Source organism: Lepidochelys kempii, chromosome 9, assembly GCF_965140265.1.
Source record: "Lepidochelys kempii isolate rLepKem1 chromosome 9, rLepKem1.hap2, whole genome shotgun sequence".
Lineage (NCBI taxonomy): Eukaryota > Metazoa > Chordata > Testudines > Cheloniidae > Lepidochelys > Lepidochelys kempii.
In genome coordinates, this window is record NC_133264.1 from 88,317,259 (window position 1) to 88,332,941 (window position 15,683).

At 42.2% G+C, this 15,683-nt stretch overlaps 1 protein-coding gene across 7 annotated transcripts in view; it reads right to left on the reverse strand.

Moving 5' to 3' along the window:
* The window catches only part of GRIA3 (glutamate ionotropic receptor AMPA type subunit 3), a 223,403-nt gene that overhangs the window by 67,918 nt on the left and 139,802 nt on the right, over positions 1-15,683 (reverse strand). For all 7 annotated transcript variants that reach the window (XM_073361295.1, XM_073361293.1, XM_073361300.1 and 4 more), the window contains exon 11: positions 6,594-6,970. In XM_073361295.1, the coding sequence (XP_073217396.1) occupies positions 6,594-6,970 (377 nt within the window). The remainder of the gene's footprint in view (positions 1-6,593; positions 6,971-15,683) is intronic.

Consider the following 15,683-nt stretch of genomic DNA (forward strand, 5'->3'; position numbering starts at 1 on the left):
GCCCAGGAGGAAGAGATGGCTTTCAAGGCATGAGCTATGACAGAAACCTTCAGTGTTTTGGACAGCATAAGCTTTCTTAATGCAGTCTCACGCTCAATAAGACATACAAGGCATAGAGGTTGTCAGGCTTTCCTTGGAGCCTCTCAAAAGGATAAATAGGTGACTTGACTTTCTAAATTCCAGTTCTCCTGTAGAGTCCATAAGAAAAGCTCTTCGCAGTAAGTGCATGATGAGTCTTTTCTTTCTCCTTTCAGCCACCTACACAGAATTAGGGAGGTGGGGAACAGACTTGATCACTACCTCATTCTGATAACATGAGCAGTGAAAAAGCTTGAAGCTCCAGCCCCCCCATCTGCCTAAACAGAAGCCCACTAAAAAGGCAGCTTTAAAAAGATTAGTTACACCTGTGTCAAGCCAAAGTAATGGTGCAGCCTGAGGAATTTCTCTAAGATGTTCCTCAGAGAAATAAAGTGAGTACCTATGAGGGCGTGTTAGCAATTGGATGATATCCGACGTGGCTAAGGGAGGGCAGAGCTTTCAGTTCAGTTTATAAACTGCCAAAATAAAAATTAAAAAAAATCTCAGCACTTCCGCCGAGGAAGCCCCAGGGTTGAGCACTACCCAAAAGGAAGTTAGGACTTGTCAGAACCAGGTTAAAAAGAAGTGACCTGGTCCCTTTGACAAGAAAGTACAACAAATTTAACATGAGCCTGCTGCAGGAGACGTTACTGGTATTTCTCTAGTGACTCCAGGTTTGGGCTACCAGTCAGAAAGGCAAGCAATACAGGAACAGTGAAACCACAGAGCTATATGATGTTATAATAATTTATACAGCTCTGTACACACTCAGAAAGGTAAGTGATTCTTGTCCTAAAGTGCTTATAATGATATAAAACAAGACAAACAGACAAAAGATAAAATACTTGACGACAGTTCTGGGGCTGGAGAGTCTGGGCATTGAGATAGTGATGAGATGAAGGGAGGAGAGATTGCTCAAAGAGATGGGATTTCCTGAGGGATGTATGAAGTGCAAGAGATGGTTCTTGGAGGATGAGGAGCAGGTTAGTTCTCCAGTTCTCTGATCTATTTCTGTTAAATCTGGAATGAGCTTCTGCTCACTCCAACAGCTGAGCTCATTTCAGAAAAAGCTGGATGAAACCATAGAGCTGTTTCCCCCAGAGTGCTCCAGAGAGCATGTGGAGAAAAATTAAACACCCACCACTCTGAAGCAACCTACATTAAAGTAGCTGCAAGTGGTGATTTGGATAGGATTGGAAAAAAATCTCTGAGGAAAATAAAGATGGAAAGCCAGTGTCTAGCCTAGCCAGCCAAAGATCTAGAATGCAATTGGGCAGGGTCTGCCAGCCTCTTTTATAGAGAAAATAACAACACAGGACTTTCTCCTCCCAACTCCATCTGCTGATTTGAAGGCTCCTTATACTCATTGCATGGGCTGGTGCAGAGGACTGAGGAAAAACAGAGTTAGCACGTAAACTCTGAATTTAAATCAGGCTGATGATAAGAGAATACTTATAATTTTAGTTGAGCTGTCACATAACTTATTGTCCATTACTCAGATAACGATTACAGAGAAAAAGGATTACAACTTAAAACACCTACAACCACTATTGTAGAGAGGTCACATCTGTACAAGGTATGCAGCATTGCTGTTTAAAAAGATCCTGTTTAAAAAATGCAAGCAACTTTTGATGTTTTATAAAATGCACATTTCCTCAGTGAGGCGGCACACTGTACACCATTCAGTTTAAATGAATTTTTTTATATTAACTAATTCATACTGAGCTTGATACAAAGACATGGTAATTGAACAACAGCATTATCAATATAGGGTTTTCAAGAGGTGCTTTGAAAGGGAAGTAAACAGAAAGTGAGCATACCTTGAGAGGAAATTTGAAAGGAAGCATGGAGTTAAATGAGAGCAAATTAGCAACAAGAGAAAAACACAACATTATTATGTAAAAGTTGCATTCACTTTGCAGAACAGTAATATACAGAAACAAATTCTTATCTTTTAATCAGAAACACCTGAATTTTTCCTGTACTCTTGAACACAAAAATGTGTATTATTTCCTATAAAAATTATAAAAAAATTTGGCTTTGCAGACATCCATTTTTAATTGGCCTCTTATCACTAATAAAAGATTAATAAAATTAAAAACTAGCAAGGCCGACTGGAAAACACTGACTTCCTTGGGGCAAAATCTGAATCTCTACAGCCACTTTTTCTTTCAAGTATACATGCAATTTGCTATATGCTAAACCGTGAGCCAAGTTCTGCCCTTACATCATCAGCAAGCTCATGGAGTGTGATAGAGCTGCATGAGATATACGTTTTCACAGGACTTGACCACATGACCCAAACCCCAGCTGATGAAAGATTACAATAACAGCATTTCCAGTTCTGACTCCCATTTTCCCACCACAGGAACTCCATGGGAGTTACATGCCTAGGTGCCGAAAATCCCACTATAAGTAACTCCCAATTCCTTTAGAGGAGTCACTTGGTTCTAACCGCGGAAGAAATAGGTCCCTGGAACTTGACAGCCTTAACCTACCATACTCATGCAATACTTTTTAATAAAAGACCTTGCTTTTACAGCAGCAATTGCTTACTCTGTCCCCTTACTTCTGCATGAATACAGAGCAAAATGAAAAGACATTGACTCGTAGAACCTGCAAGGAAACGATTTTGCTCAAAACAAGTTACGAATTTGACTGTGCTTTGTTTCAGAGTAACAGCCAAGTTAGTCTGTATTCGCAAAAAGAAAAGGAGTACTTGTGGCACCTTAGAGACTAACCAATTTATTTGAGCATGAGCTTTCGTGTCACGAAAGCTCATGCTCAAATAAATTGGTTAGTCTCTAAGGTGCCACAAGTACTCCTTTTCTTTTCACTGTGCTTTGTGTGGCTTTTCATTTTCTGTGTAGATTCTCCATTTAAAGAAAGCTAGGTAATCTATGTCTGAACTACCACGAGTGGATTCTCAATACTTTAGCTCACTATGCTGACAACACAGTAGTCTTTGATAGAAGAACAAAACGGCTGGAACAAATGTTGATTCCATAGAGGGATGTACTGAACACTGCGAATAGCTGTTATCTGATTCAGGTTAGACAAATCCTATTAAACACAGAGAGTGGAGTACAGGGATATATCCAGTGGTGAGATGGAGCTGGTTCCCACCGGTTTGCTAGAAATGGTTGTTAAATTTAGAAGTCCTTTTAGAACGGGTTGTTCCGCGAGGGACAACCGGTTCTAAAAGGCCTTCTAAATTTAACTGGCCAAAAGTGGTGCCTTGGCGCCGACTCCGTGGGTGCTCCGGGGCTGGAGCACCAACCGGCAGCTCCTTGCCCCACCCCACCCCCGGCTCCAGTTCACCTCCTTTCCGCCTTTGCCTCCTCCCCTGAACGCGCCGCCCCGCTCTGCTTCTCCGCCCCCACCCACAGGCTTCCCGCAAATCAGCTGTTCGCATGGGAAGCCGGGGCGGGCTGAGAAGCAGGCTGTGGTTTCGCACTCAGGCCCAGGGAGGCAGAGGTAAGCTGGGGCGGGGGTGGGGGGCGTGAGGAGGGCTGCCCGCGCCACATCAGGTAACCCTGGGAGGGGGAGGGGGGCAGGGGAACCGCTCCTCGCCCCAGCTCACCTCCGCCACCCTCGGCCTGAGCGGGAAGCCGCCGCCTGCTTCTCAGCCCTCCCAGGCTTCCCGCCTAACAGCTGATTTGCGGGGGGGTGGGGGACGCGCAGAGAAGCAGAGTGGGGCGGTGCGTTCGGGGCGGAGGTGAGGTGAGCTGGGGCCGGGCGCAGGGTGGGGAGCTGCTGGTGGGTGCTCTGCACCCACCAAATTTTCTCCGTGGGTGCTCCAGCCACCCACAAGACCCTCCTGCCCAGTTCTGGGGGCAGTCAGGGGACGGGGAGGGGAGTGGATGGAGCAGGGGACCTGGGGAGCATCAAGGAACGCGGGGGGCTGGATGGGGCAGGAGTCCCGGGGGGCGGTGGTGGGCAATGACCCCCTCATGGGGTGAGGAGGGAACCAGTTGTTAAGATTTTGGCAGCTCATCACTGGATATATCCTCTGGAATATCCACAGAGAATACTCATCCATTATAGATCTAACTAGCCAAGAGATGTCAGTTATTCCACACAAAGGTGGCTGAAAGAGCCTTTATTAGGTAGCACAAAAGTGACCTCTCCAGAATGCTCGTTGGCATCTCTCTAAAAGTGCTGTACACTCTCACACAAGAAATGTATTCAGGCAAACTCACAATGGAAGAATGAATCCCTTTTAATGCCAATAAAATATAATGAAACAGTCAATATAATCAATGTGCTATGAATGATGTTTCTTCCTGACAAAGGTATGGATTCAAAATGGAATGCTTGGGAATAGTCCTTTTCTATGGAAAATAAACTAGACTCAACACTCAAAGTAACAGTGTTTCTGGAACTTAAAACATTTTACATTTTTTTGGTAAAAACTCATTTAACTGTCTGGCCTTCTGTTATCATTAAAGATAACAGAACAGCTGAATGTTGTCTTCAGTGGATGTTTCATGTATTAATATTAAGTTAAAAGTTATAGCTGGACGTATTTACTGCCATCTCTGTATACTTGGTATTTCCAAGTCATCTATAATTGTGGTATTGATAAAGATAGAATATATTCAATTCATTATGCAAAATATACAAGGCCAAACAGGTCAAAGAGTCACATGAGAACTTAACAAAAAAAACCCTATGCACTTCTATTTACTGTCAATAAACAGGTCTAGTGGAAACAGCATAATGCCTGCAGCTTTCCATGTGATGTCCCGGTGCTTATTTCCCGGTCCTTTAAATTGGGCAAACACATGGTCAACAGCAATTTAAATGCTATCACTGCTCCGTATCTTTAACAGCAAGCAAAGGGGCATAGTTTGGGTACAGATTTTGGGACTAAACCACAAACACAGTGCATAAACATGAGGAACAAGCTAAAAGCTATAGATACACCATCAGGTAGCTCATTGAAACACTTACTCGTTTAACAGATTTCTTGCTAACATTACTGTATGCACATATTTAGGAAAATGTGTTGTGCACATAACTTTAAAAAAAAATTAATCACTGTAATCAACTTCTCTTTCTTCACTGCTAAACTATACAAATTGCTAACCTTCAAATATAACACATTTAGTTCGACACTTCTTACATGTCCTAAATCTCTAATGAAATTAATAGGAGATTTGGGCGTGAAAGGAGTACAGGGTCAGGATCAACTCTAGATTATAAGTGATGAAATCCTGGCCCTTTTAAGACAATGGAACTTTTGCCCTTGACTTCAACAGGGCTAGGATTACACCCAAGATTTCTCTTTTTATATAGACTATGAAAATCTGGTAATTTGTCAAAGACTTAGGCATTGTCTGTACATTCAGAGGGGCACAGAAAGCATGTGGAAATGGGCTCTACTTGTTTTGAATATGAGTGCTGATTGAGAAATCATTTGACTCTCTAAGGTAATAAATATACGTTCACAACTTTGTTAAAGAGGAAAGGGCATACTGTTTGTACTAAATAAGTCTAATTTTTTTATAATTATGGTAGCTATACAATGACTTTAAAAATATTATTATACAAACCAGTGAAGATCCATTACTATAAAGCTACGTAGATTTAGTGCTTATCACAGATGTCACCAATGTATTTTAATGATGTATGCATAGAAACATTTTTACTTTGTTATTTAAAAAACATTTTGAAGTGTGCATTGTTCAATCAAGAGAACTTGAGCACTCTCCAGTGCTTTGTAAATTTTTCTTTAAAAAGCAATCAAATTCTACTTAATATCAGTATTTGTATTAAAATAGAGCTAACATCAAATCTGTTTTCCTAACGGCTTATTTAGAAAGACTATTTGCATGAAAAAAATTAATTTTATGAACACTGGCAACACTTCTTAGAAGTCCACATTGACTATGAACACAAGGAGATCAGACAAGACTAGATTTACATAATGATACACATACAGTACAATACATAACGACTCTTAGAGATGTACCTATGGAGAAATGAATATATGAATGTGATAGTAAACAAATTAGTAATAGATGAATGGATGGTGCAATGGAAACAAATAGAAAATTAAAGCTCGAAGGAAAATTAAAAGGTCAGCATAAGCTGAGACCGGCATGGAGGTGTTTTAAAGTGCTGTTGCATGTGGTTTTTGAAGCAGTTCTTATTTTGCAAAGCAAAATAAATATGTTATATGCACCAAGCAGATGACCGTAAAATGAGATATGCAGCAAAAACACGGTAGCCCTCCAAGCATTGCTGAAAATGTAAAACCCTATGCATTTTACAGTCTCAACATGGTGTATATAAGTTTTTTCAGAAATGCGTGAATGGCATTAAAGGCAATGCCACTCGCACACTTACTAGTGAATAAGAATAGTGGCTTGGTGATGAAGCTTAGCATTGGATGGAATGTTAAACAAAAAATTTGGAATTGAAAAAATTAAGAAAGTAACATATATGCACCATGGCATCAGCATATGACCATAAAATGCAAAAAGGTGATGGAATGATATGGAACAAACCTTGGAGAAATATCGCATCCTTGCTGCATAAAGGCACCCAGGGAAAACCAAAGGCTGTTAAATATTCCAAACTCATTTGGAGGGTCGGGAGGGCTCTGGGGGTCACGCGGTTCTTCATTGTTGTCTTCCAAATGCCATTCATAAGGACTGAATCTGCTGACTAGGAAAAGAACTACGCTGACTCCAATGTAAGCAAAGACTATACACATCCAAATTTCATAAGCCAAAGGATCCAGAAAGGAAAATACGCCAGGTTTAGATTTCTGAGGCTTCTTGATCATGATGGAGATGCCCAGACTCATAAAAGGTTTTGAAAAGTCTATGACTTCTTCTCGTACCAAGGTTATGGTGAGTGGAGCAACAGCTATGTCTGCTCTCTGAAAAGAGAGAACATACTGGAGTTAGTTGTAAAACAGTCACCACGTATTACAATCTAGTCTCAAACAAAATAATTAAATGATAAAGCCAATAAAGAATTACAAGAATCATTGGGTTAAAATTTCGTTGCAAATTGCATGTGTTTTGGAATCATTAAAATGATTAAGAACATTATATTATTGATAGAAAGTTAATAATAATGAAAAATTATGCATAATTCTACATGAGGGGCACAATGAAGAAGGGGCGTGTAACCTAGCTACATATGTTTTCCAACTATTATGGATAAAAAAAGTGAGCTGTCCAATTAAATAATTCTGTACTTCCTGAATATGAAGAGGGTTATGTAACACAGTTTTACTATAATCTTCACATTGAATTTTGCTTTATCAAGTAGTCATAAACTCTCATTAAAACTGTCATAAAGCCAAAATCTGTCATTCAACAGGATTATGTTAAAATTGAAAGCACATGTAGATTATTTTGATGACAGGCCTTTAGTGTCCATTTTGATTCCTTAACAAGGCATTTGTTAATTTTTTTCCTAAATTCTAGGAAGGGATAATAACAACAACACCTGGAACTATCAGGACTAGCTGAGAACGTTTGTTGTTATATTTCTCTTACATACAATCTAGAAGTGTTATGACATGACAAGGGTTTTCTCCCTGTTGCTTTTGTTGTTTACCAGTGATAATCTGTGTCTGGAATATGCTTTGAGGACATAATGGACAAATACTGTGGTTCTCTATGGTTTGATTTTCTCTCTCTCTCTCGCTCTCTTTTTTTTATTTTAGCAAGATCAGCTCAGATTGATTTGTTAATGTAGGCTGGGATTTTCAAAGGATCTAATCATAGAATCATAGAATCATAGAATATCAGGGTTGGAAGGGACCCCAGAAGGTCATCTAGTCCAACCCCCTGCTCAAAGCAGGACCAATTCCCAGTTAAATCATCCCAGCCAGGGCTTTGTCAAGCCTGACCTTAAAAACCTCTAAGGAAGGAGATTCTACCACCTCCCTAGGTAACGCATTCCAGTGTTTCACCACCCTCTTAGTGAAAAAGTTTTTCCTAATATCCAATCTAAACCTCCCCCACTGCAACTTGAGACCATTACTCCTCGTTCTGTCATCTGCTACCATTGAGAACAGTCTAGAGCCATCCTCTTTGGAACCCCCTTTCAGGTAGTTGAAAGCAGCTATCAAATCCCCCCTCATTCTTCTCTTCTGCAGGCTAAACAATCCCAGCTCCCTCAGCCTCTCCTCATAACTCATGTGTTCCAGTCCCCTAATCATTTTTGTTGCCCTTCGCTGGACTCTCTCCAATTTATCCACATCCTTCTTGAAGTGTGGGGCCCAAAACTGGACACAATACTCCAGATGAGGCCTCACCAATGTCGAATAGAGGGGAACGATCACGTCCCTCGATCTGCTCGCTATGTCCCTACTTATACATCCCAAAATGCCATTGGCCTTCTTGGCAACAAGGGCACACTGCTGACTCATATCCAGCTTCTCGTCCACTGTCACCCCTAGGTCCTTTTCTGCAGAACTGCTGCCTAGCCATTCGGTCCCTAGTCTGTAGCTGTGCATTGGGTTCTTCCGTCCTAAGTGCAGGACTCTGCACTTATCCTTATTGAACCTCATCAGATTCCTTTTGGCCCAATCTTCCAATTGGTCTAGGTCCTTCTGTATCCTATCCCTCCCCTCCAGCGTATCTACCACTCCTCCCAGTTTAGTATCATCCGCAAATTTGCTGAGAGTGCAATCCACACCATCCTCCAGATCATTTATGAAGATATTGAATAAAACCGGCCCCAGGACCGACCCTTGGGGCACTCCACTTGATACCGGCTGCCAACTAGACATGGAGCCATTGATCACTACCCGTTGAGCCCGACAATTTAGCCAGCTTTCTACCCACCTTATAGTGCATTCATCCAGCCCATACTTCCTTAACTTGCTGACAAGAATACTATGGGAGACCGTGTCAAAAGCTTTGCTAAAGTCAAGAAACAGACTGATGGAAGTGTACTGAAGTGTGTGTGTACTGATGGAAGTAGGCACCCAAATCCCACTGATTTATAGCAAAATAGGCAAATAAAGTTGGAAACGTTGTGATGGGATATGAGACAGTGACTTTCCTACCTAGCTGAGACAACATTGTTTAGCACAGGTGGAATTTTCACTGTAAAATCAAGAAGGGCAATCAATTGGCTACTATAAGGATGAAGCATCCAGAAAAAATGAGCAGTTTTTATTTATGCACAAACCATAATCTCATCATATTCTAGTCTAAGGGCTTGTCTTCACTACCGGGGTAAGTCGACATAAATTATGCTACTCCAGCTACATGAATAATGTAGCTGGACTCGACATAGCTTAGGTCGACTTACCCCGCTGTCTTCACTGCACTGCGTCGACAGGAGACGCTCTCCGGTCGACTTCTCTTACTTTTCTTGGGGAGCTGGAGTACCGGAGTCAGCCGGAGAGTGCTCTGTTGTTGATTTAGCAGGTCTTCACTAGACCCACTAAATCAATCCCCGCTGCAGCAGCATCGATCTCCCCGGTAGTGAAGACGAGCCCTGAAGTACTGTAATTGCAGAAGAGCTCTCTTCCTCTGGTTTTCTGCAGAAGCGAGTGTTTCTGGCGATCCTTTTCATTTACATTGCATTGGAACCATGGAATACTCTAATGCTAATTTAACAGTGGTAATACAGGTCAGTCAGTGCATATGTAATAAATAGCTTGTATTGTTTGGGAAGATTGCAATGTTAGTTTCAGAGTAACAGCCGTATTAGTCTGTATTCGCAAAAAGAAAAGGAGTACTTGTGGCACCTTAGAGACTAACCAATTTATTTGAGCATAAGCTTTCTTTTTGCAATGTTAGTGTGTTTCAAATACAACATGGATCTTGCATCTAACTGTTTGATGGAGGGGGAGGCTGTGTTAGGGTTGCCAACTTTCTACGCACACAGAACCAAACACCCTTGTCCCACCCCTGCCCTGCTCCTCCTCTGAGACCCCTACTCCACCACTTTTCTGAGGCTCCACCCCCTCACTTCCCCTCCTCCCCCCTGTCACTGACTCTCCCCACCCTCACTCACTCACTCATTTTCACTGGGCTGGGGCAGGGGGTTGGGATGCAGCGGGGGGAGTGGGTGTGCGTGAGGGCTCTGGCTGGGGGTGCAAGCTCTGGTGTGGGGCCGGAGATGAGGGATTTGAGGTTCAGGAGGGGGGCTCCGGGCTGGGGCTGAGGTGCTTGCAGTGTGGGAGGGGGCTCTGGGCTCGGGCATGGGATTGGGGCACGGGGTGTGTGTGTCAGGGGTGCAGACTCTGGGCGGCGCTTACCTCAGGTGGCTCCCGGAAGCAGCAGCATGTCCCCACTCTGGCTCCTACGCAGAGGCGCAGCCAGGCAGCCAGGCACCCCCATCCGGAGGCGCCGTCCCTGCAGCTCCATTGGCTGCGGTTCCCAGCCAACGGGAGCTGCAGAGGCTGCACTTGGGATATGGGCAGCTCACGGAGCCCCCTGGCTGCCCCTACATGTAGGAGCTGGAGGGGGGACATGCTGCTGCTTCCAGGAGCCGCATGGAGCCACGGTAGGTAGGGAGCCTGCTTTAGCCCTGCTGCGCCACTGACCGGACTTTTAATGGCCCAATCAGTGGTGCTGACCGGAGCCACCAGGGTCCCTTTTTTGACAGGGCATTCCGGTCAAAAACTGGACACCTGGCAACCCTAGGCTGTATGTGTCTAAAATCCACCCGATAGCTGTCTCCATGTTTGGCTGATTACTTTTCTTTTATGATCTAGAAACACTACAAGGCAAGTCTCATGGCATTTCCCCATTTACTTTCTCACATTTGGTTGTAGTAAGAATATAGCAAGTAGTACTCAACATGTATCTTTTCTTATAGTATCATAGCTAATGATTTTGGCATAAAGCTTGGCTGAGGGCTACTGATGAGGCTGGATTGGTGCAGGTAACCAATGGAGCTGCATCACCACCTCTGGTCTTATACAAATCAGGGCCCAGTTCTACTCCACTAACTTCAGTAAGCACAGAATCCAGTACTGAGGGATATGACAACACTGGGGATTTTTAACCAGCCTTATACAACATTTTTTCTACCACCTAATGAAACTGAATTGGGTCAATTTGGGCAGATTTATCGGAAAAGCTTAAGGGGGAAGATAGCATGTTCTAACTATTACAGCTTCACAAGTTTTTGCCTTAAGTGAAAGCTCATGATGGAATTCTCCCTCTTTCACTGTACTGTAACCTTCACAAAGTAATAATGCTCCAGAGAACTGGGAAAAGTTTTGCAATGCAAAAGTATTCACTTTCTCTATAAAAAGGGCAAGATCCGCCATCTGGTGTTAGCCAGAGTAACTCCCCTGAAGGAAATGAACCTATGCCAGTTTTCACCAGCTGAGAGTCTGGCCCAAAGTGTCTAAATGAAAATAATCTGTTTCTCTTTGCCTGATGTTTGCTACCGATGGAATGCAATTTGCCTTAGAGGCATTATGAAAAGTAGCTATGAAACATATGGCGTAGGTGTAGCTGCTTTTGTAAGCTAACTGTCTCAGCTGGATTCCTCCAGAACTAATACACCAGAAGGGTTTAGTCTGCACATTTCCAACTAACAATCTGGAATACTCCTTTCTGAAGTATATTTGCAGTTAAGGAAGGCACCAAAAAGCTTTTCTGAACCAACTTAAAGCAATTTTTAAACATATATGACTTTTAAGCTTGTGCCCTAATTTTTCTGCTGCTTTTAATGTCAAATGATTGAGTTCTGGGATTAACAATCATCTGTGCCCCCCGGTGTAAAACTATTGACTTCAGTGGAGTTACAGCAGAGTTCAGTTTAACCTAATGTTTACAATGTGTGTGTAAATATCAGAAACTGCTATTTAACTAACGCAGCACTGCGTATAACTAGAGCATGAGTAGAAAGGAGATTTTAATCTTTTAAAACAAAGAGAACGCCCATGCTGTATTGGTCATGTCTCTTATCTGAGAGGGAAAAAAATCACCTTGGAAGGGGCAATCTAATGTAAGCAAAACAGATAGACAGATAATATTTATATACAAAGGTGCACTTATTCCAGCATCAGTCAGACTTCTTTTGCAAACTGAGCTTGCAAATTCAATGGGACTACTCATGCATGTGTGCAGGACTGCACAGTGCTGTTTGTTTCTATTTTTCTAAACCCATTACTAACTACTTGAGCTAAAATGCTGAAGTGCTTGCAAAAGGAGCCTGAAAAATGAAATAATAATATAGGTTCCATTTGTGAACATTTTACTCACATTGAATAGTACCTTACTCTAGAACTAGTCTCATTGACTTCAATTAGACTATTGGTGGAGTAAGGCAGTATTCACCAAGAGTATCAGAATCTGTCCCATAGGGTTACATTTTTCAAAAGTGCCTAATTGAATTAGGAACTTAAGTCCCATCTTCAAAAATGACCTAGGCATTTAGTAGCCTCAAGCTAATAGAGTGCCTAAATCACTTTTGAAAATGGGACTGGGGTATGTCTACACTACCCGCCAGATCCGTGGGCAGCGATCGATCCAGCAGGGATCGATTTATTGCATCAAGTCTAGATGTGATAAATTGACCCCTGAGCGCTCTCCTGTCAACTCCTGTACTCCACCACCATGAGAGGCGCAGGCAGAGTCGACAGGGAAGCGGCAGCAGTCGACTCACCATAGTGAAGACACCGTGGTGAATAGGTCTAAGTACGTCAACTTCAGCTACATTATTCACATAGCTGAAGTTGCGTAATTTAGATCGTTCCCCACACCTAGTGTAGACCAGGGCTTAGACTCCTAAATCTCAGGCGCTGAGGTGTTTTTGAAAATTTTGCCTCTCAATCTTTGTATCCTGAAGCATCTCAACACACTTAATCTGAACTATGAACTACATATGAGGCTCACTTCTTCATTAACCACCTCTGGAAGGAACTGTAGTAACTAACAACTACCACACATTGGTTTAGAACAGGAAATCAAGGATTTATGTAGGCAGAATACCTGAGAGAGAACTTCTCTGGCTGGAATTTGGCCAGGATTCCAAGGATTCCATCCCTATTTTTGTAATTGCCATGGAGTTTTTAATGACCACAAGTGGTCAGAACATTTGTTTCACACTATATCTGAAAGGCAACAGCTGGGGCAAAAGCTAAGTGCAAACTCATTCAAAGAGAAGAGTGATGCATACTGAATTGCCAACATCACGAGTGGGTTCTGAAGGCATCAATGGGGAAAGGACTGATGAATACAGCAACCTCTGATTCTGGCTATGAGAACTGTTTTCAGCCTCTGAGATCTGCCCATGATAGAACAAGGCAACATCATTCCTCTAGCAGAAAGTCCTCTGTGGCCTGTTGCGGGTCAGACACTGGCTTTTTTCAAAGGGTAGCAAGGAACTCCATTTAGATGAGTCATCGTGAGGGTCTGTGTATCTTTCACAGTTCCTGAAGGCTACTGCAGGAACCATTTCCTGCAAGGTTTCTGTGTATGCTACATCTTTCTGTGTTATGAGGAACAGATTGCTCTGTTTGTACCCCTTTGCAGATAACTATGAAATTGATAGTAATTAAACCCATTTGCAGGATTTCTCCTAATTCTTCTTGAATGTGATGGTTTTTGAGTACACAGACCCATTCATTTCAATCAGACTTACTGCCCTACTAAAAGAAAATGAGATTCATAAGAGGGTAGCTCTTAGAGCTTATAGAATTCAATGAGACAAATAAAAATGGCTCCTAAATTATATTCAAAGTTCAAACGCAACACATTGTTACTATGCTAATATGAGTAATCCAGTGGCAGCATTTCCTAATACGGTTGATAGGAGGTGTTGTACCCAGAAATGTTAAGCCAATTAACATTGAAGTTGACAACAGAACTCTCACTGGATTTAATGGGAGCAAGATTGGACCTTTCACCATTAATAAACTAACTCATACATTTTTTTTATAGTTAAAAAGCAACATTTTAGTCCACTTACAATGTACAGCACATGCAGGAACCTTTTATGGTATTCTTCTCTATCTAACCTCAATAATGGTGCTGCATGGTGAAATTCACCCCTGTGAAGAGGGCTAACACTCTTGAGCCCTATTTTGAGAACTTACAATAGAATATTGGACCTGTGTTGGCTCTCTGTACAGGGTGCATTTGATCCTGTGTGCACTGGTTAGAGATTGCCAGTTTTCAGAGATGGCTACATTTTAGTAGTTGGTGACATGACACTGGTATATACAGGGTGTGATCTTATAGCCTGGAGACTTCAATGGGTTTTCCATATGTAGGACAGTTGCAGGAGGGTTTTTTCTCAGTTATGGGATAAGACCATAATTTGCAATCAGTCTGGAAAGTCTGTTGAGGTCTTTGGAATGCTAGAATGAACTGTGTTAATGTTTCTCTTTTTAGAAGAGTTAATTTACAGCATTTGATTCTACAACTCTGCAACAGTAAAACTATGGTATTTTCTAAAATGATAAAATAAACATCCATTGTATTTTGTCCTTTTAGTTATATGCAGAAAGCACAATATATTTAATCTACACCAGTGGTTCCCAAACTTGTTCCGCCACTTGTGCAGGGAAAGCCCCTGGTGTGCCGGGGTGGTTTGTTTACCTGCCGCATCTGCAGGTTCGGCCGATCGCAGCTCCTAGTGGCCGCGGTTCACTGGAAGTGGCGGCCTGTGGGAAGTGGCGGCCAGTACGTCCCTCGGCCCGCGCCACTTCCAGCAGCTCCCATTGGCCTGGAGCAGCAAACTGCGGCCGCTGGGAGCCACGATCGGCCAAACCTGCGGACGCGGCAAGTAAACAAACTGGCCCAGCCTGGCCGGGGCTTTCCCTGCACAAGCGGCAGAACAAGTTTGGGAACCACTGATCTACACCAATGATATAAAAACCAGCTAATGGGCATAGTGTACTGTAACCCCACTCATTTATGCTCAAATAAATTTGTTAGTCTCTAAGGTGCCACAAGTCCTCCTTTTCTTTTTTGCAGATACAGACTAACATGGGTCCTACTCTGAAACCTGTAACACCACTGTAAGTGTAAAAACTGTTCAGGTTAATGGAAAATATTTGCAGTGACTAGAATGGGGTGAAAAATGTGTGGTAAGTTGTGATGGAACAGAGACACAGATAATGCAGTTTGGGGTGGGTGGGCAGGCAGGTGGAAGAGATACCTGAAAGCCCCAAAATGTAATCACAGTTAATTACAATGCCTGCAAGTGAAAGAACTAGGCCCTTTTCATGATTAAACTTAAACATTTTGATGAATGTATGTCTTATTTATTATAAAAAGTCCACTTAGCGTTATACAAGGTTACTTATCTTCTGTCTCATTTTAAACACTCTGTAATGATCAACATTGATATTATTTAATGAGTCAATGAAGTTTCATTAGTAAAGCATCATTTCAAAGGACTAAAAAAACCCAATCTTCAAGAAATGTAATTTATCAGTAACTAACATGGTGCACACCATTATACACAGATTTTGGTTTCCAGCTGTGCAAAAACTATCTTCTTCCAATGAAAAATGCCTGAGTGGAAGTTAATAGGAAAGGTTAATAAGAGCTGATTAAGAGCTGTGCCACAAAAGAAGTGAATATTGCCTTTATTTAAATCTGATTGCAATGTCCATGCCTTTCAGTCAGCCTGTCATTTATTGGTTCTACCAG